Source organism: Mytilus trossulus, chromosome 1, assembly GCF_036588685.1.
Source record: "Mytilus trossulus isolate FHL-02 chromosome 1, PNRI_Mtr1.1.1.hap1, whole genome shotgun sequence".
In the NCBI taxonomy this organism is placed as follows: Eukaryota; Metazoa; Mollusca; class Bivalvia; order Mytilida; family Mytilidae; genus Mytilus; species Mytilus trossulus.
In genome coordinates, this window is record NC_086373.1 from 5,225,031 (window position 1) to 5,247,941 (window position 22,911).

General features: G+C 32.6%; 1 protein-coding gene across 2 annotated transcripts in view; it reads left to right on the forward strand.

The window, feature by feature from the left end:
• Positions 1 to 22,911, forward strand: part of LOC134712811 (phosphatidylinositol-glycan-specific phospholipase D-like) — a 60,069-nt gene that overhangs the window by 24,437 nt on the left and 12,721 nt on the right. For both annotated transcript variants that reach the window (XM_063574728.1, XM_063574720.1), the window contains exons 13-16: positions 9,642 to 9,784; positions 17,708 to 17,826; positions 19,697 to 19,791; positions 20,225 to 20,338. In XM_063574728.1, coding sequence (XP_063430798.1) covers positions 9,642 to 9,784; positions 17,708 to 17,826; positions 19,697 to 19,791; positions 20,225 to 20,338 — 471 coding nt within the window. The remainder of the gene's footprint in view (positions 1 to 9,641; positions 9,785 to 17,707; positions 17,827 to 19,696; positions 19,792 to 20,224; positions 20,339 to 22,911) is intronic.

A 22,911-nucleotide genomic window follows, 5' to 3' on the forward strand; every position in this document is an offset into this window, starting at 1 on the left:
ATCCATATAAATGTATGTATTACGACTCCTGATTAGTCCAAAATGGATGACTGGCGTTTCAGTTGAGTCGAACTAAATTATGGTCCCAAGGTTAACAGAAGCATTCAAAATTCATTATTTATCTCAAACTAATACACATATGTCAAAACATGACCTTGGGGATTAAAATGGCTTGAAGAGTTAATCTGACAATACACCTGTAATTAAATTATTGGTCACTGACTATTGTATTGATTTATGACATGCTATTTCCACGAGTGTTTTCTAAAGAATATCTTTTATAAAATTTGTAAAAATAATTCGTGATACAATGTTAAAGTCATATGAAACAAGTGAGAGGTGAAAAATAATGTTTGTCCAATTCTTGAATCAATGCATGTATACATCATAAACTTAGTCCTCTGTGCACGATTTTATCATTATTTTCGCAAATATATCATATAATCGTCAATTTTTTTTCTCTCTGATTGTTATGATTTAACAAATATGGCTGCTTATTAAATGCCGTGTTTTGAAGCCGAGTTTTACCGATTGTCACCTTATAGTAAACAAATCACAAAAAGCATTGGTATTGAGCATGTGTTTAACATGTATAATCAGATATTTGTTTATTTCAATGACAGATCCATGCATATTGTGGTCAATGGATTTTTACGAGGAGGGTTACGCTCGGGTCACTATGCATAGGGAAAATATGTTGGCGAATTGCTTCCTGGAAGCAAACAATTAAAAATAAGTAAACTTCTTCTAAATGTGGACAAATTAACAAATTTTCCTCAGAAAAAAGTATATGTACATAAGTTGTATAATGAAAACTATCCATTTAGTTATAAAAAACGTATGCATAGTTTTTTTTGTCAAGCCTGCAACTTTTGTTGCAGAAAGCTCGACATAGGGATAGTGATCCGGCGGCGGCGTCGGTGTTAGCTCACTTCTTAAAAGCTTTATATTTTAGAAGGTAGAAGACCTGGATGCTTCATACTTTTTATATAGATGCCTCATGTTACGATCTTTCCGTCAGTCACATGTCCAATGTCCTTGACCTCATTTTCATGGTTCAGTGACTACTTGAAAAAAAGTTAAGATTTTTTGTAATGTTAAATTCTCTCTTATTATAAGTAATAGGATAACTATGTTTGGTATGTGCTTAGCTTGCAAGGTCCTCTTGCCCGTCAGACAGTTTTCACTTGACCTCGACCTCATTTCATTGATCAGTGAACAATGTTAAGTTTTGGTGGTCAGGTCCATATTCCAGGAACTATAAGCAATAGGTCTAGTATATTCGGTGTATGGAAGGACTGTGTTATCTGACTTTGACCTCATTTTCATGGTTCAGTGGTTATAGTTAAGTTTTTTTGGTTTTTTGTCTGTTTTTAGCTCACCTGGCTCGAAGGGCCAAGTGAGCTTTTCTCATCACTTTGCGTCCGGCGTCTGTCGTCGTCCGTCGTCGTCCGTCGTGGTCGTCCTGCGTCCGGCGTTAACTTTTACAAAAATCTTCTCCTCTGAAACTACTGGGCCAAATTAAACCAAACTTGGCCACAATCATCATTAATGTATCTAGTTTAAAATTTGTGTTTTTTTACCCGGCCAACCAACCAAGATGGCCGCCATGGCTATAAATAGAACATAGGGGTAAAATGCAGTTTTTGGCTTATAACTCAAAAACCAAAGCATTTAGAGCAAATCTGACATGGGGTAAAATTGTTTATCAGGTGAAGATCTATCTGCCATGAAATTTTCAGATGAATCAGACAACCCGTTGTTGGGTTGCTGCCCCTGAATTGGTAATTTTAAGGAAATTTTACTGTTTTTGGTCATTATCTTGAATATTATTATAGATGGAGATAAACTGTAAACAGCAATAATGTTCAGCAAAGTAAGATTTACAAATAAGTCAACATGACCAAATTGGTCAGTTGACCCCTTTAGGAGTTATTGCCCTTTATAGTCGATTTTTAACCTTTTTTCGTAAATTTCCATATCTTTTACAAAAATCTTCTCCTCTGAAACTACTGGGCCAAATTAAACCAAAATTAGCAACAATCAACATTGATGTATCTAGTTTAAAATTTGTGTTTTTTTACCCGGCCAACCAACCAAGATGGCCGCCATGGCTAAAAATAGAACATAGGGGTAAAATGCAGTTTTTGGCTTATATCTCAAAAACCAAAGCATTTAGAGCAAATCTGACAAGGGGCAAAATTGTTTATCTGGTCAAAATCTATCTGCCCTGAAATTTTAAGATGAATGGGTCAACTGGTTGTAAGGTTGCTGCCCCTAAATTGGTAATTTTAAGGAAATTTTGCTGTTTTGGGTTATTATCTTGAATATTATTATAGATAGAGATAAACTGTAAACAGCAATAATATACAGCAATTTAAGACTAAAAAATAGGTCAAAATGACCAAAATGGTCAATTGACCCCCTATGAAGTTATCGTCCTTTATAATCAATTTTTAACAATTTTCATAAAATTTGTGAATTTTTACTAACATTTTCCACTGAAACTACACGGACAAGTTCATTATAGATAGAGATGATTGTAAGCAGCAAGAATGTTTAGAAAAGTAAGATGTACAAACGCATCAAAATCACCTAAACACAATTTTGTCATGAACTGTCTGCTTCCTTTGTTTAATTCACATATACCAAGGTGAGCGACACAGGCTCTTTAGAGCCTCTAGTTTTATACTATATGCAATAGGTCTACTTTATTTGGTGTATGGAATGATTGTAAGGTGTTCATGTCTAGCTGACAGAAGTCATCTGACCTTGACCTCATTTTCATGGTTCAATGGTCAAAGTTGAGTTTTATACGCCCGTCGTCTTTTAGACGGGGCGTATTATGGTATACCGTTGTCCGTCTGTCTGTCCGTCCGTCGTCCACACTTCGGACAATAACTCAAAAACGCTTTCACCAATTTCCATGAAACTTAAGTGAATTGTTTATATCTATTGATGTAAGCTCCCTTTCGTTTTTTTTTAATTTCAGATTTGAAGTTTTGGATTTATGGGGCTTTATTCATAAAAAAAGGGGGGATTTTCAACACTTCGGACAATAACTCAAAAACGCTTTTCACCAATTTCCATGAAACTTTGGTGAATTGTTTATATCTATTGATGTAAGCTCTGTTTCAATTTTTATAAATTTCAGATTTTAAGTTTTGGATTTATGGGGCTTTATTCATAAAAAAAAGGGGGATTTTTAACACTTCGGACAATAACTCAAAAAGGCTTTCACCAATGTCCATGAAACTTTTGTGAATTGTTTATATCTATTGGTGTAAGCTCTGTTTCCATTTTTTATAAATTTCAGATTTTAAGTTTTGGATTTATGGGGCTTTATTCATAAAAAAGGGGGATTTTTAACACTTCGGACAATAACTCAAAAAGGCTTTCACCAATGTCCATGAAACTTTGGTGAATTGTTTATATCTATTGATGTAAGCTCCCTTTCAATTTTTATAAATTTCAGATTTTAAGTTTTGGATTTATGGGGCTTTATTCATAAAAAAAAGGGGGATTTTTAACACTTCGGACAATAACTCAAAAAGGCTTTCACCTATGTCCATGAATCTTTGGTGAATTGTTTATATCTATTGATGTAAGCTCCCTTTCAATTTTCATAAATTTCAGATTTTACATTTCTGTGTTATGAATTTTTATGCTTAGAAAAGGGGGGATTTTCCAATTTTGGGACATTAACTAACACTTTCACAAAATTTTATGCCACTTTGATAAATTGTTTATATCTATTGACCTTAATAGTGCCAACTTTTTTGTGCATTTTTATTTATTATTTGGGGGGGTGGTATTTGACAGGGTTCACACTATTTCTAGTTGATCATATAAATTCATTTAAAGCATAAAAGACAAGTTAAAAGTGCAACAGGCGTATCATGTGCTAAAGCGCAGCCCTTTATTGAGTTTTGGTCTAATTTTTTTTAAATAGTATATGCAATAGGTCAACTATATATGGTGTATGAAAATATTTTATGATCTATATTTCAGTCGCGTAGGTTTTATTTGACCTTGACCTCATTTTCATGGTTCATTGCTAAGCGTTAAGTATTTGTGTTATAGTCTGGTATATATTGGTATCAAGTCGTCATTGTTATCTTTGTTGTCATCGTCTTTGTCGTCATTGTCCGAAGACATTTGGTTTTTGCACTCTAACGGTAGTATAAGTAAACAGAAATCTATGAAATTTCAACATAAGGTCTATGACCACAAAAGAAAGGTTGGGATTGATTTTTGGAGTTTAGGTCCCAACAGTTTAGGAATTAGGGGCCAAAAACAGTTCCCAAATAAGCATTTTTATTGGTTTTTGCACAATAACTTTAGAAATCTATGAAATTTTAACACAAGATTTATGACTACAAAAGGAAGGTTTGGATTGATTATCGGAGTTTTGGTCCCAACGAATGAGGGGCCTAAAGGGTCCAAAATTGATCTTTGTTTGATTTTATCAAAAAATGAATTATTGGGGTTCTTTGATATGCCATATCTAACCGTGTATTCAGATTCTTAATTTTTGGTCCTGTTTTCAAATTGGTCTACATTAAGGTCCAAAGGGTCCAAAATTAAACTTAGCTTGATTTTAACAAAATTGAATTCTTGGGTTTCTTTGATATGCTCAATCTAAACATGTAAATTTGTACTTAGATTTTTGATTATGGGCCCAGTTTTCAAGTTGGTCCAAATCGGGGTCCAAAATTATTATATTAAGTATTTGTGCAATAGCAAGAAATTTTCAATTGCACAGTATTCCGCAATAGCAAGAAATTTTCAATTGCACAGTATTGTGCAATAGCAAGAAATTTTCAATTGCACAGTATTGTGCAATAGCAAGGTATCCCCAATTGCACAGTATTAAGCAATAGCAAGCAATATCTAATTGCACAATATTGCGCAATAGTAAGAAATCCCCAATTGCACAGTATTGCGCAATAGTATACACCTATTGACTGGGTGTGAGGGTAATAGCAAGTTTGTTGTCCCTGAGGTACCAACTATTCCTCAAGGCAAAGCCGAGAGCAATAGTTGGTATGCAAAGGGACAACAAACTTGCTATTACCCGCACAACCAGTCATTAGGTGTTTTATTATACTGAATAACACAGACATTTTAAAGTGTTTTATATATGTTCCAGACCATATGAGTATTTGGACCGTACACGTACGGTCAAACCGTATACCTATACTCGTACGGTCCAACCATACGCGTACGGTCGGACCGTATGAGTATACGCGTACAGTCCAGCTGAGGTTTTGGGATCATATGGGTTAAATTTAAACAAATATTTATTAAAATCATTATTTTTAGTTATAAATACAATTTTTTTTTATTACATGTATATGGATAAAATGATTAAGCGAACAATTGAAATTAAATATATGTGCTTATTTGTATATCTGTGAATCCTATTTTGGTTCTTACGGTGACACTGACTTCCACATATATTTTTTACAGTAACATGATTTGTTCATGCACGTTGCTTTGCATTTATTTTTTTTGTAAAGTTCCTTACTATTCTAAAACGATTGTCCTCCAACTCTAATTAGATATAGGAAGGTGTGGTTAGAGTGCCAATGAGACAACTCTCCATCCAAATAACAATTAAAAAAAAAATGTTTACTTCCAATAACTTCAATTTCAATTAGCATACTTGGCTTTAATTTATGAATTACTGACATGCTAAATACAGGAGATTAACAGATTAAATAAACGTGATTTTTTTAAATAGTTATAACATTATTTTTTTTTATTTCAATAACTATTGAACTTTTTACACTAATTTGAGGTATAAGTTATGTTGATCTGTTATATACATTTGTATCTGATAAACGTGACCAACTTCTTAATAATAGTTAGACTGTACGAGTACGGTCCGACCGTATGCCTATTTTGAAAATATACGCATACGGTCCAGACCAGACCGTATGCGTACATGCAAATACGCATACGGTCTGGAACAAATATATACCAAAAAAGTAATTATCTGAAAGTGTATAATAACTATATCGTCTGAAAGAAAAGAAAAATGTCACATAACTTTATATAAACATGATGAACTATTCTTTTTTTTATAATTCGTTTTGTATTTATAAATATTTCATTAAATTCAATCAAGACTAGACATACTTGTGTTAAACTTGCCGTGCTTATAATAAATTCTAAAGTACACCAACCGCACTTTTAATATACGGAGAGCGAACCCATATTATGAATAAGGTACTATATTTTAGATCTTTCAAAAATTCCTGTGAAATTTTTTTTCTCTTTTATAATTGCTTCTTGTAAGTGAAATTACAATCAATGCAAACAACAGATTCCACCGTTTACAATATTAGAGTGAGTTTAATGTTGAAAAGCATACGTAACCAAGCAGAGTAGTCAATGACATCATTATTGTCCAATGAAAAATAAACATGAAAAAGTACGGGAAAGTTGATTATGAAACTATTCACCGTGGCAATAGTCTTTGAAACTATTGACTGGCAAATGGTTCTGTGGAATGAAATAGCAGAACTATCTCATTACTTTTTATATAGAAAAAACATACTGAGGTATAATAACAAGAAATATCTAATTGCACAATATTGCGCAATAGCAAGAAATATTCAATTGTCCAATTTTCAAATTGGTCTTCATTAAGGTCCAAAGGGTCAAAACTCAAACTTTGTTTGATTTCAACAAAAATTGAATATATATGGGGGTTCTTCAATATGCTTAATCTAACCATGTATTTAGATTTTTATACGACCGCAAAATTTGAAAAAAATTTCGTCATATATTGCTATCACGTTGGCATCGTTGTCTGCGTCGTCGTCGTCCGAATACTTTTAGTTTTCGCACTCTAAGTTAAGGAAAAGTGAATAGAAATCTATGAAATTTTAACACAAGGTTAATGACCACAAAAGGAAGGTTGGGATTGATTTTGGGAGTTTTGATTCCAACATTTTAGGAATTAGGGGCCAAAAAGGGCCCAAATAAGCATTTTCTTGTTTTTCACACAGTAACTTAAGTAAAAGTAAATAGAAATCTATGAAATGTTGACACAAGGTTTATGACCACAAAAGTAAGGTTGGTATTGATTTTAGGAGTTTTGGTTCTAACAGTTTAGGATTTAGGGGCCAAAAAGGGGTCAAAATAAGCATTTTTCTTGGTTTTCGCACCATAACTTTAGTATCAGTGAATAGAAATCTATGAAATTTAAACACAAGGTTTATGACCACATAAGAAAGGTTGGTATTGATTTTGGGAGTTTTGGTTCTAACAGTTTAGGAATTAGGGGCCAAAAAGGGGTCCAAATAAGCATTTTTCTTGGTTTTAGCACCATAACTTTAGTATAAGGAAAAACAAATCTATGAAATTTAAACACAAGGTTTATGACCATAAAAGGAAGGTTGGTATAGATTTTGGGAGTTTTGGTCCTAACAATTTGGGAATAAGGGGCCAAAAGGGTCCAAAATTAAACTTTGTTTGATTTCATTAAAAATTGAATAATTGGGGTTCTTTGATATGCCGAATCTAACTGTGTATGTAGATTCTTAATTTTTGGTCCCATTTTCAAATTGGTCTACATTAAGGTCCAAAGGGTCCAAAATTAAACTTAGTTTGATTTTGACAAAAATTGAATCCTTGGGGTTCTTTGATATGCTGAATCTAAAAATGAACTTAGATTTTTGATTATTGGCCCAGTTTTCAAGTTGGTCCAAATCGAGGTCAAAAACCAAACTTTGTTTGATTTCATCAAAAATTGAATAAATGGGGTTCTTTGATATGCCAAATCTAACTGTGTATGTCGATTCTTAATGTTGGTCCTATTTTCAAATTGGTCTACATTAAAGTCCAAAGGGTCCAAAATAAAACTAAGTTTGATTTTAACAAAAATTTAATTGTTGGGGGTCTTTGATATGCTAAATCCAAACATGTTCTTAGATTTTTGATTATGGGCCCAGTTTTCAAGTTGGTCCAAATCAGGATCTAAAATAGCAAGTCTTTTCAATTGCACAGTATTGCACAATAGCAAGAAATATCTAATTGCACAATATTGTGAAATAGCAAAATATTTTTTAATTAGAGTTATCTTTCTTTGTCCAGAATAGTAAGCAAGAAATATCTAATTGCACAATATTGTGCAATAGCAAGAAATATTTTAATTGGAGTTATCTTTCTTTGTCCAGAATCAAATTAAATCTTTGTTATATACAATATACAATGTATATTCACTTTTTACTACCAACTGATAAATTAAAACAATCTTTACCATTCAGTGATAACAAGCACTTTTTTACATTTTTATATTTTATGATGTAATTAAATAACATTGTGCAATTGCAAGGGTTTTCAATTGCACAGTATTGCGCAATAGCAAGAAATATTTAATTGCACAATATTGGAGTTATATTTCTTTGTCCAGAATAGGTAGTTGAATCAACTTAAATCATTATTTTATACAATATACAATGTATATTCACTTTTACTGCCAACTGATAAATTAAAACAATCTTTACCATTCAGTGATAACAAGCACTTTTTTTTACATTAAAATATTTTATGATGTATTTAAATGAGTAACTGTTGTTGCAAACTCCATTAGAAATTTGAATTGAGATTAGTTTTGGAATAAAGAATAGGGGAGAAAAAAAAAAATGAGTGGGGGGGTGGGGGTGGTTGGGGGGTCAATTTTTCATAAACAAAAAGAATTTCTTCAAACATTTTTTTGAGAGGATAAATATTCAACAGCATAATGAATTGCTCAAAGGCAAAACAAAAATTTTAAGTTCATTAGACCACATTCATTCTGTGTCAGAAACCTATGATGTGTCAACTATTTAATCACAATCCAAATGTAGAGCTGAATCCAGCTTGAATGTTGTGTCCATACTTGCCCCAACCGTTCAGGGTTCAACCTCTGCTGTCGTATTAAGCTGCGCCCTGCAGAGCATCTGGTTAATATTTGGGCCTGGTTATCAAATTGGTCCACATTGAGGTCAAAAGGGTCTAAAATTGAACATTATTTGATTTCATCAAAAATTGAATTCTTGGGGTTCTATAATATGCTGAATCTAACCATGTATTTAGACTTCAGATATTGGACCATAATGGGTAAATGTCCAATTTAAAATTTTTAAGTTTTTAAGTTTAAGTTCTTAGACCAAATTAATTCTGTGTCAGAAACCTATGGTGTGTCAACTATTTAATCACAATCCAAATTCAGAGCTGTATCAAGCTTAAATATTGTGTCCATACTTGTCCCAACTGTTTAGGGTTAGACTTGTGCGGTCATAGTAAGCTGCGCCCTGTGGAGCATCTGGTTCTTAATTTATAAGCAATATGTCAATTATATTTGATGTATGGAAGAATTGTTAGCTGTACATGTCTGCCTGGCATGGTTCGTCTTACCTTGACCTCATTTTCATGGTTCATTGATCAATGATTAGTTTTCTTGGTAAACGTTGAGTTTATTTGACAGCTGTAATAAAAGCTTTATATTTAGGACTATCAACATAATATCAATGAATAGTAAAGAAGGCGAGACATTTCAGCGTGTGCACTCTTGTTTTTAAAAGTGTTACCATACCAAGGCTTTGGGAAAAACTTTGGATGACATTTTCATATTTTGTAATTAACAGAATGAAATACAGTGGAAATATAAAGAAATCAGCAAACTTAAAAGAAAGCTTTTTAGGGAAAGAAAAATTGAATCAGAAAAAAAGAAACCGAATATACCAACTAGAAAATTGCTGGTAAATGGATCTTATGCCAGATTTGGATGGTATGTACTGTATTAACTACATGTAGTAACAAATTGATGGTAAATGGATCTTATGCCAGATTTGGATGGTATGTACTGTATTAACTACATGTAGTAACAAATTGATGGTAAATGGATCTTATGCCAGATTTGGATGGTATGTACTGTATTAACTACATGTAGTAACAAATTGATGGTAAATGGATCTAATGCCAGATTTGGATGGTATGTACTGTATTAACTACATGTAGTAACAAATTGATGGTAAATGGATCTAATGCCAGATTTGGATGGTATGTACTGTATTAACTACATGTAGTAACAAATTGATGGTAAATGGATCTTATGCCAGATTTGGATGGTATGTACTGTATTAACTACATGTAGTAACAAATTGATGGTAAATGGATCTAATGCCAGATTTGGATGGTATGTACTGTATTAACTACATGTAGTAACAAATTGATGGTAAATGGATCTTATGCCAGATTTGGATGGTATGTACTGTATTAACTACATGTAGTAACAAATTGATGGTAAATGGATCTTATGCCAGATTTGGATGGTATGTACTGTATTAACTACATGTAGTAACAAATTGATGGTAAATGGATCTAATGCCAGATTTGGATGGTATGTACTGTATTAACTACATGTAGTAACAAATTGATGGTAAATGGATCTTATGCCAGATTTGGATGGTATGTACTGTATTAACTACATGTAGTAACAAATTGATGGTAAATGGATCTAATGCCAGATTTGGATGGTATGTACTGTATTAACTACATGTAGTAACAAATTGATGGTAAATGGATCTTATGCCAGATTTGGATGGTATGTACTGTATTAACTACATGTAGTAACAAATTGATGGTAAATGGATCTTATGCCAGATTTGGATGGTATGTACTGTATTAACTACATGTAGTAACAAATTGATGGTAAATGGATCTAATGCCAGATTTGGATGGTATGTACTGTATTAACTACATGTAGTAACAAATTGATGGTAAATGGATCTAATGCCAGATTTGGATGGTATGTACTGTATTAACTACATGTAGTAACAAATTGATGGTAAATGGATCTTATGCCAGATTTGGATGGTATGTACTGTATTAACTACATGTAGTAACAAATTGATGGTAAATGGATCTTATGCCAGATTTGGATGGTATGTACTGTATTAACTACATGTAGTAACAAATTGATGGTAAATGGATCTTATGCCAGATTTGGATGGTATGTACTGTATTAACTACATGTAGTAACAAATTGATGGTAAATGGATCTAATGCCAGATTTGGATGGTATGTACTGTATTAACTACATGTAGTAACAAATTGATGGTAAATGGATCTTATGCCAGATTTGGATGGTATGTACTGTATTAACTACATGTAAATGGATCTTATGCCAGATTTGGATGGTATGTACTGTATTAACTACATGTAGTAACAAATTGATGGTAAATGGATCTTATGCCAGATTTGGATGGTATGTACTGTATTAACTACATGTAGTAACAAATTGATGGTAAATGGATCTTATGCCAGATTTGGATGGTATGTACTGTATTAACTACATGTAGTAACAAATTGATGGTAAATGGATCTTATGCCAGATTTGGATGGTATGTACTGTATTAACTACATGTAGTAACAAATTGATGGTAAATGGATCTTATGCCAGATTTGGATGGTATGTACTGTATTAACTACATGTAGTAACAAATTGATGGTAAATGGATCTAATGCCAGATTTGGATGGTATGTACTGTATTAACTACATGTAGTAACAAATTGATGGTAAATGGATCTTATGCCAGATTTGGATGGTATGTACTGTATTAACTACATGTAGTAACAAATTGATGGTAAATGGATCTTATGCCAGATTTGGATGGTATGTACTGTATTAACTACATGTAGTAACAAATTGATGGTAAATGGATCTAATGCCAGATTTGGATGGTATGTACTGTATTAACTACATGTAGTAACAAATTGATGGTAAATGGATCTTATGCCAGATTTGGATGGTATGTACTGTATTAACTACATGTAGTAACAAATTGATGGTAAATGGATCTAATGCCAGATTTGGATGGTATGTACTGTATTAACTACATGTAGTAACAAATTGATGGTAAATGGATCTTATGCCAGATTTGGATGGTATGTACTGTATTAACTACATGTAGTAACAAATTGATGGTAAATGGATCTTATGCCAGATTTGGATGGTATGTACTGTATTAACTACATGTAGTAACAAATTGATGGTAAATGGATCTAATGCCAGATTTGGATGGTATGTACTGTATTAACTACATGTAGTAACAAATTGATGGTAAATGGATCTAATGCCAGATTTGGATGGTATGTACTGTATTAACTACATGTAGTAACAAATTGATGGTAAATGGATCTAATGCCAGATTTGGATGGTATGTACTGTATTAACTACATGTAGTAACAAATTGATGGTAAATGGATCTAATGCCAGATTTGGATGGTATGTACTGTATTAACTACATGTAGTAACAAATTGATGGTAAATGGATCTAATGCCAGATTTGGATGGTATGTACTGTATTAACTACATGTAGTAACAAATTGATGGTAAATGGATCTAATGCCAGATTTGGATGGTATGTACTGTATTAACTACATGTAGTAACAAATTGATGGTAAATGGATCTAATGCCAGATTTGGATGGTATGTACTGTATTAACTACATGTAGTAACAAATTGATGGTAAATGGATCTAATGCCAGATTTGGATGGTATGTACTGTATTAACTACATGTAGTAACAAATTGATGGTAAATGGATCTTATGCCAGATTTGGATGGTATGTACTGTATTAATTGATGGTAAATGGATCTTATGCCAGATTTGGATGGTATGTACTGTATTAACTACATGTAGTAACAAATTGATGGTAAATGGATCTAATGCCAGATTTGGATGGTATGTACTGTATTAACTACATGTAGTAACAAATTGATGGTAAATGGATCTAATGCCAGATTTGGATGGTATGTACTGTATTAACTACATGTAGTAACAAATTGATGGTAAATGGATCTTATGCCAGATTTGGATGGTATGTACTGTATTAACTACATGTAGTAACAAATTGATGGTAAATGGATCTTATGCCAGATTTGGATGGTATGTACTGTATTAACTACATGTAGTAACAAATTGATGGTAAATGGATCTTATGCCAGATTTGGATGGTATGTACTGTATTAACTACATGTAGTAACAAATTGATGGTAAATGGATCTAATGCCAGATTTGGATGGTATGTACTGTATTAACTACATGTAGTAACAAATTGATGGTAAATGGATCTTATGCCAGATTTGGATGGTATGTACTGTATTAACTACATGTAGTAACAAATTGATGGTAAATGGATCTAATGCCATATTTGGATGGTATGTACTGTATTAACTACATGTAGTAACAAATTGATGGTAAATGGATCTTATGCCAGATTTGGATGGTATGTACTGTATTAACTACATGTAGTAACAAATTGATGGTAAATGGATCTTATGCCAGATTTGGATGGTATGTACTGTATTAACTACATGTAGTAACAAATTGATGGTAAATGGATCTTATGCCAGATTTGGATGGTATGTACTGTATTAACTACATGTAGTAACAAATTGATGGTAAATGGATCTTATGCCAGATTTGGATGGTATGTACTGTATTAACTACATGTAGTAACAAATTGATGGTAAATGGATCTAATGCCAGATTTGGATGGTATGTACTGTATTAACTACATGTAGTAACAAATTGATGGTAAATGGATCTTATGCCAGATTTGGATGGTATGTACTGTATTAACTACATGTAGTAACAAATTGATGGTAAATGGATCTAATGCCAGATTTGGATGGTATGTACTGTATTAACTACATGTAGTAACAAATTGATGGTAAATGGATCTTATGCCAGATTTGGATGGTATGTACTGTATTAACTACATGTAGTAACAAATTGATGGTAAATGGATCTTATGCCAGATTTGGATGGTATGTACTGTATTAACTACATGTAGTAACAAATTGATGGTAAATGGATCTTATGCCAGATTTGGATGGTATGTACTGTATTAACTACATGTAGTAACAAATTGATGGTAAATGGATCTTATGCCAGATTTGGATGGTATGTACTGTATTAACTACATGTAGTAACAAATTGATGGTAAATGGATCTAATGCCAGATTTGGATGGTATGTACTGTATTAACTACATGTAGTAACAAATTGATGGTAAATGGATCTTATGCCAGATTTGGATGGTATGTACTGTATTAACTACATGTAGTAACAAATTGATGGTAAATGGATCTAATGCCAGATTTGGATGGTATGTACTGTATTAACTACATGTAGTAACAAATTGATGGTAAATGGATCTAATGCCAGATTTGGATGGTATGTACTGTATTAACTACATGTAGTAACAAATTGATGGTAAATGGATCTAATGCCAGATTTGGATGGTATGTACTGTATTAACTACATGTAGTAACAAATTGATGGTAAATGGATCTTATGCCAGATTTGGATGGTATGTACTGTATTAACTACATGTAGTAACAAATTGATGGTAAATGGATCTTATGCCAGATTTGGATGGTATGTACTGTATTAACTACATGTAGTAACAAATTGATGGTAAATGGATCTAATGCCAGATTTGGATGGTATGTACTGTATTAACTACATGTAGTAACAAATTGATGGTAAATGGATCTTATGCCAGATTTGGATGGTATGTACTGTATTAACTACATGTAGTAACAAATTGATGGTAAATGGATCTAATGCCAGATTTGGATGGTATGTACTGTATTAACTACATGTAGTAACAAATTGATGGTAAATGGATCTTATGCCAGATTTGGATGGTATGTACTGTATTAACTACATGTAGTAACAAATTGATGGTAAATGGATCTTATGCCAGATTTGGATGGTATGTACTGTATTAACTACATGTAGTAACAAATTGATGGTAAATGGATCTTATGCCAGATTTGGATGGTATGTACTGTATTAACTACATGTAGTAACAAATTGATGGTAAATGGATCTTATGCCAGATTTGGATGGTATGTACTGTATTAACTACATGTAGTAACAAATTGATGGTAAATGGATCTTATGCCAGATTTGGATGGTATGTACTGTATTAACTACATGTAGTAACAAATTGATGGTAAATGGATCTTATGCCAGATTTGGATGGTATGTACTGTATTAATTGATGGTAAATGGATCTTATGCCAGATTTGGATGGTATGTACAGTATTAATTGATGGTAAATGGATCTTATGCCAGATTTGGATGGTATGTACTGTATTAACTACATGTAGTAACAAATTGATGGTAAATGGATCTTATGCCAGATTTGGATGGTATGTACTGTATTAATTGATGGTAAATGGATCTTATGCCAGATTTGGATGGTATGTACTGTATTAATTGATGGTAAATGGATCTTATGCCAGATTTGGATGGTATGTACTGTATTAATTGATGGTAAATGGATCTTATGCCAGATTTGGATGGTATGTACTGTATTAACTACATGTAGTAACAAATTGATGGTAAATGGATCTTATGCCAGATTTGGATGATATGTACTGTCTTAACTACATGTAGTAACAAATTGATGGTAAATGGATCTAATGCCAGATTTGGATGGTATGTACTGTATTAACTACATGTAGTAACAAATTGATGGTAAATGGATCTTATGCCAGATTTGGATGGTATGTACTGTATTAACTACATGTTGTAACAAATTGATGGTAAATGGATCTTATGCCAGATTTGGATGGTATGTACTGTATTAACTACTTGTAGTAACAAATTGATGGTAAATGGATCTTATGCCAGATTTGGATGGTATGTACTGTATTAACTACATGTAGTAACAAATTGATGGTAAATGGATCTTATGCCAGATTTGGATGGTATGTACTGTATTAACTACATGTAGTAACAAATTGATGGTAAATGGATCTTATGCCAGATTTGGATGGTATGTACTGTATTAACTACATGTAGTAACAAATTGATGGTAAATGGATCTTATGCCAGATTTGGATGGTATGTACTGTATTAACAACATGTAGTAACAAATTGATGGTAAATGGATCTTATGCCAGATTTGGATGGTATGTACTGTATTAACTACATGTAGTAACAAATTGATGGTAAATGGATCTTAAGCCAGATTTGGATGGTATGTACTGTATTATCTAACATGTATTAACAAATGGATCTTATGCCAGATTTGGATGGTATGTACTTTATTAACTACATGTAGTAACAAAGAGATTAAAAATGTCATAGGAACAATGCATAATATAAGTCAAAGAGAGACATACCAAACTAGGGCAAAAAATAAAAAATAATAAACAACTCAAACAACAGTTTATAAATCTAGGAACAGAAAGCTAAAGACTGAGAAACTCCAAAAACAGGAGTGATCCCATAGAAGGGTAACCTGATCCTGTTCCACATGTGGCACCTGTTGTGTTGTTAATGAAAAGACATTCAGTGATAAGTCTTGTTCAGTAATGTCATCATCATTGAAAAGAGGATCTGACTGTGGCTACTATGATTTTAACATAATTGTGGTTATATGAGACGTATGATTGGTGCACTTAATAATACTCCCGTTCACTGTTATGACCTGTTTAGATGAAAATAAATAATATATGTATATACGAACTAAGTGGTCAGCCAACCCATTATTCCATCTGGAAACATTTCAAAGGGATGCTTTGAACTTAATTGGACTTAACTTTGACTATAAGTTAACATAAAACATCTAAGGTCACCCTATCATATCACCATTTTTGTCGAGCCTTCGACTTAAGTCGAAAAAGCGAGACTAAGCAATCCTACTTTCCGTCGTCGTCGGTGTCGTCGGCGGCGTCAACAAATATTCACTCTGTGGTTAAAGTTTTTGAAATTTATATAACTTTCATAAACTACACTGGATTTCTACCAAACTTGGACAGAAGCTTGTTTATGATTATAAGATAGTATCTGGAAGTAAATTTTGTAAAAATAAAATTCCATTTTTTTCCGTATTTTACTTTTAAATGGACTTAGTTTTTCTGCGGGGAAACATTACATTCACTCTGTGGTTAAAGTTTTTAGAATTTTAATAACTTTCTTAAACTATCCTGGGTTTGCACCAAACTTGGACAGAAGCTTGTTTATGATCATAAGATAGTATCAAGAAGTAATTTTTGTAAAAAAATAAATCCATTTTTTCCGTATTTTACTTTTAAATGGACTTAGTTTTTATGCGGGGAAACATTACATTCACTCTGTGGTTAAAGTTTTTAAAATTTTAATAACTTTCTTAAACTATCCTGGGTTTGTATCAAACTTGGACAGAAACTTATTTATGATCATAAGATAGTATCCAGAAGTAAATTTTGTAAAACGATAACTCCATTTTTTCTGTATTTTACTTTTATTTTAGATTTTCTTCCAGTTTATAACATTACATACAGTCTGCAGTTAAATTTTTTAAAACATTTATTAGATTCATTAACTATCCTAGATTTTTACCAAACTTGGACAGAAGCTTCTTACAATCATAAGATAATATCAAGAGGAATATTTTTATTGTTTTTTTCCTCATTTTTGTTGAGTCTGCGATTTACAGCAAAAGTAGGCGAGACACTGGGTTCCGCGGAACCCTTACAAATTTTTCATTATAAGAGAGCGCTTTTTATCAAAACATGTAAATGTGAAGAAAATCTTTTAATAAGTACATGTTTCTTTTGGTTTCAATCATCTTGTACAGATATCAGATAGTTTGAAGAATGATTTGATCAAGATATTTATATTATGATATGTGATTTGTTTACAGGTCAATTTCTTCAGGAGACATAGACAAAGATGGCTACACTGATGTTGTTATAGGGTCTCCTGGTTACAGTCATGTAAACAACTGGCAGACAGGAAGAATATATATTGTTCATGGCAGTGGTAATGTTCTCTTCTCTTATCTTAAAGGCTTTATAATATATTGCCATCACTTGGCCTCCAACTTCCAGTTAAGGAATAACTACTGTTATTGAAGAGTTGCCAGTGTCAATTGGTCATTTGATGGTTGCAAATGCTGTTTTGTTTTACTCGTAGCGGAGACTGTATAATGTAAATTTGTGACCGTCAAATCAAAATAGTGGCAACTTATCAACTGCAGTACTTTTATTTTGATTCTAATGCATTACAAAAAGAAATAAGGCATAGCTTGTAAAAATGTATTAATTTGAAATAAAATAAAATTCCTGAAAACTTTATGAATGATTTTGGCACAAAGACTCTATGGCTAAATGTGACGTCATACACATGAAAACTTACAAACTGGAGGTTATTATATTACCTCTACAATTCAAATTTGGATGAAATCACATCAAAACAGTGATTTTGAGGTAGGTGTTGTTTTGTTTTCATTTGTTGATCCAATCAATTTGCAATAGTGGGTCCCTCTTTAGTGACAACTGGTCAACTGTGGATTCAATGGTAACTTTTAGCCAATGAAAAAAGTTGTTTCATAAAAATTGCATTACAATAGGCATTATCTGTTATCCAGAGCAATTTTTTTATTTCTTATAGGGCTATTGGTCTAAAATAAAATTGAGAATGGAAATGGGGAATGTGTCAAAGAGACAACAACCCGACCAAAATAAAAAAACACAACAGCAGAAGATCACCAACAGGTCTTCAATGTAGCGAGAAATTCCCGCACCCGGAGGCGTCCTTCAGCTGGCCCCTAAACAAATATATACTAGTTCAGTGATAATGAACGCCATACTAATTTCCAAATTGTACACAAGAAACTAAAATTTAAATAATACAAGACTAACAAAGGCCAGAGGCTCCTGACTTGGGACAGGCGCAAAAATGCGGCGGGGTTAAACATGTTTGTGAGATCTCAACCCTCCCCCTATACCTCTAACCAGTGTAGAAAAGTAAAAGCATAACAATACGCACATTAAAATTCAGTTCAAGAGAAGTCCGAGTCTGATGTCAGAAGATGTAACCAAAGAAAATAAACAAAATGACAATAATACATAAATAACAACAGACTACTAGCAGTTAACTGACATGCCAGCTCCAGACTTCAATTAAACTGACTGAAAGATTATCATTTCATCATATGAACATCAGGCACAATCCTTCCCGTAAGGGGTTTAGTATCATACCATCATAACATATATGAGAAGAACATAACCCGTGTCATGCCAACAACTGTTTTTAGAATAAATGTGTTTAGTTCCGACGCAAAGACCTTATCAGTGACTCAATATTAACGCCAAAATATGCAATCTTTAATGACTTGACAACAGTCTCGTAATTATATCCCTTCTTAATAAGCTATTGCTCTAAAATGTCTATTTCGTACCAAATTTCAGCATGTTTGTCTATTATCCTAAAACTAGAAAAGATCAACAGGAACAGTAATGGCAAAATTGAATTGCAATACAAGATCTACAAATAAGTCATGTGACCCAAACTGTTTATTGCAGTTATTTCTTTGAAATGACTTTTTTTCAATCAAAAGTATTGTTTTTTCAGGATATTTGGAACTTTTAAACTTAATTACCCCTACCCCACGTAACCTTGTGATCACATGTATTAGTTTAATGCTTATCAGTTATGATTAGCAAGGACATATTTCATTTGATTTGATTAGAATAAGAAAAATATAAGACATTTCTTTAGAGTAAGTACTAATTCTTAACAGAGACGGCTGGCACAATAACCAAAGGCAAAGAATATAAAAGTCAGAGGTATTTAACTTCTTGAGAAATTTTTTGAAACCGAAAAATTTTATGACATTTTCTATTAACAGAGTCCAGAACAGATTTGTTTAATAATGAAGCTATCAATTTGGATGATCATAAGCTGGAACAGCTAAATGTCTCCTTTATAGAGGGTGCTGACAAGGTTAGTTATTTGTTAAGTTAAAGGAAGAAGTGAGTGATCTCAGGGGCTCTTAAAAAGATAAACAGACGCTGATTTTATTTAAAGGATTATTTTCATGTCCCATTTATGGGCAATCAACTTGAAACTTAGTACACATGTTCCCTATGCTATGATCTTTCTAATTTCCATGCAAAATTAGAGATTTCCCACCATTTTCACAGTCCACTGAACAGAGATAATGATAGTGCGGATGGGGCATCCTTGTACTGGGGACGCATTCTTGTTTTTACAGACAACATACCAACATAAGACATTATTTGTGTCAACTTTAATATTTCAAGCTAAATCTTTGAACATAAATTATCTTTTTTGTTATAGGTTGTTGAATTTGAGAGAAAGGTAAAACATTTATATATTAATCCTAAGTGTTTTCCAAGTTGAATTATACTTGTAGAAACAGTCAAGATTTGGCACCAGTGTAACTGTTCTAGATATTAATCTAGATGGAGTTCATGATATTGTTGTAAGCAGTCCATCTTATTGGAATGACAGTCCCCTGGATTATAATGTAAGTTTTTGCTAATCCAAAATTGTGGAGTATTTAGCTCACATGCCATTAGACCAAAAAGGCAATGTCAGCTCGGGTGTTGCTAAACAATGAAAACGGAACGGAATACGGAATACAGAATATGGAAACAGAAAATGGAAACAGAAAGAATAAAGCGCAAATATTTTTTTTATTTAGTATTCAAAGCTATCAATCAAATAATTTGGTTCAAAATTTAACTCTATAAGGTATGGGGAATATCTGGATTCAGAAATTTTTCATCAGTGAACAAAATATTTTCAGCATTTTGTGAATCAGAATACTTTTAATGGAGAAAAAAATATTACACACACACCCTTTTTTGGTTGAATGGTCATTCCCTGAACCCCTAATCCTGACTCAAAGCATAATCATTGCCAAACACATAATTCATTTTAAAATATTTTCCCGAATTGAATATCTTCCCGAATTGACTAGACGTACAACACAGAAATATTCACCACTGGTCAATCAACGTTTCATTCATAACTGCATTTAATTCACTAAAACACCCTTAAGGGGACAACCATTTGATATTCTGGGGGTTGGGGTTTGGGGGGGGGGGGGGGGGGGTTGGAGGATTTGTTTTTGATCGGTTATTTATTTTTGTAAACTAAGAGGACAGATTATTCATTTTCTGTACTATTGAAGCAAGATTTTTCATTTTCATTAAAGCAATGGACTGATTATTCATTCTCACCACTTTATTTTATGATATTTGTAAATGAACATTTTTTAAGGATTTGTTTAATATAAATAGTACATTTTTAGTCAAGCCATTATGTACCATTTAATCAAAACTAATCATCATCCTCTGCAGAAATGAATCATTTATATTCCCAACTGCATATACATGTACTGCAGACATACATGTACATATTTTGAAAGTGTGGCTTTAACAAGCCTCTTTTAAAAGTATTGGCCGACATGTTTCGCCGATCGGAGCGAGGAGAAAAAAAAATTGAAGGGTTTTGGAGCCACTGAAGGTACAAAAGGCTACAGAAAAAATGATGCAAGATCATGCTTCCTGGGTGTTCCGAAAGACCCTTTCATAATCTGAAAATGCAAGTTTTGTTTTAATAATTTTTTGATCTCCAAGCAAAAATTCAGTGTAAGACTTAAAAGTTTCTAGGGACAACATCAAAAGACCAAATTGAATGTGCATGATAAAGCAAAATTGGCAAAAAAAGCAAAATAAAAGTGAGGTAAGGTTTACTGAGATAATATACCTCAAGTTTTTCAGACATTTTAAGTATCTTTAAATAATGTTTATACTTATATTATTAAAAAAATTGGTGCCATTTCATACTTTTGATTAGACCTGCTGGGTTATTTATTTTCAATATATTGTAAGTTAGGTAATTTATTTTCAAACTACCCCGGAACAAATCATTTATTTTTTGTGATTATCAAGGCCGAGTTATTTATTTTCAAAATCCTCCTCCCCCCAGAATATCAAATAATCGTGCCTAAACATCACAATTCTTCTTCTTCGTTTGTCGCCTATGTGATGTATTGTGTAATTAGTGGAGGATTTAGATGGGGTGGTTTCCGGTAGTTTGAACCCCCTTCTTCGGATCAATGTTTGGAACTTCAGGCATTTTAAAAAATGCCTTCATCCGCCTCTGGTAGTTGAGACATCATTAGTATCTTTGAAATAGGTGCAAGTCATCAAAATTGCTTTTATCACCGCTAGAAAATTTGTCCAAGAAATTTTAATTCGATTCTGTGTAATAAACATTTATAAATGACATATAGTTTATAGTAATTGTGAACAAAACTTCACCGGTAACTAAACCAGGTGTAAAGATGTGAACAAATTTTATGTGAAACCAGTGTACATTTAACATTAAACTAATTGTAAACATGTTTACTGTACATGGCGTTCGGTGTGAACACGTCCTTACTCATTCAGTATGCTGTTTTACTATAGTAGAAAGCATAGAAAGACAGGTGAAAAAATACCAAAGGGTTATTCAAACTCAGAAGTCGAAAACAAACCGTCAACGCCATGACTAAAAAAGAAAAAAAAAGAAAAAAACTAAGACAAACAGAAAACAATTGTACACAAAACACAACATATAAACTAAAGGCTCAGCAACACAAACCCCATGAAAAACTTGGGTGAACTTAGTTGCTCAGGAAGGGTAAATAGATTCAGCTTCACATTTGACATCCGTTAACATAGACATGTATTATTATTCATTCACACAAAAGGAATACATGTATTGAAATTTGAAAGTTACTTTAGTCTTTAATGATTTTGGTGCTATGTCAAGACAACTGAAAAGTCATTCTTCTCTGTTCTTTTTTAATGACAGAAATGATACTTTATTCTACACTACGCATCTGATCGTTTGAATGTTTATACTGGCCAAACACCTGATTTTCCAAGATATCACTGATATCATATACTAAATAACACTTTAACCAGAAAAGCTCCTTGAGATACCTCAGAAGCAACGGCCTGTTGGACATGTTGATGTTTGACATACATACAGAATGTGGACCCCTAACCTTGGACAGTGGTATAACATAACAAAATAAGAACCAAC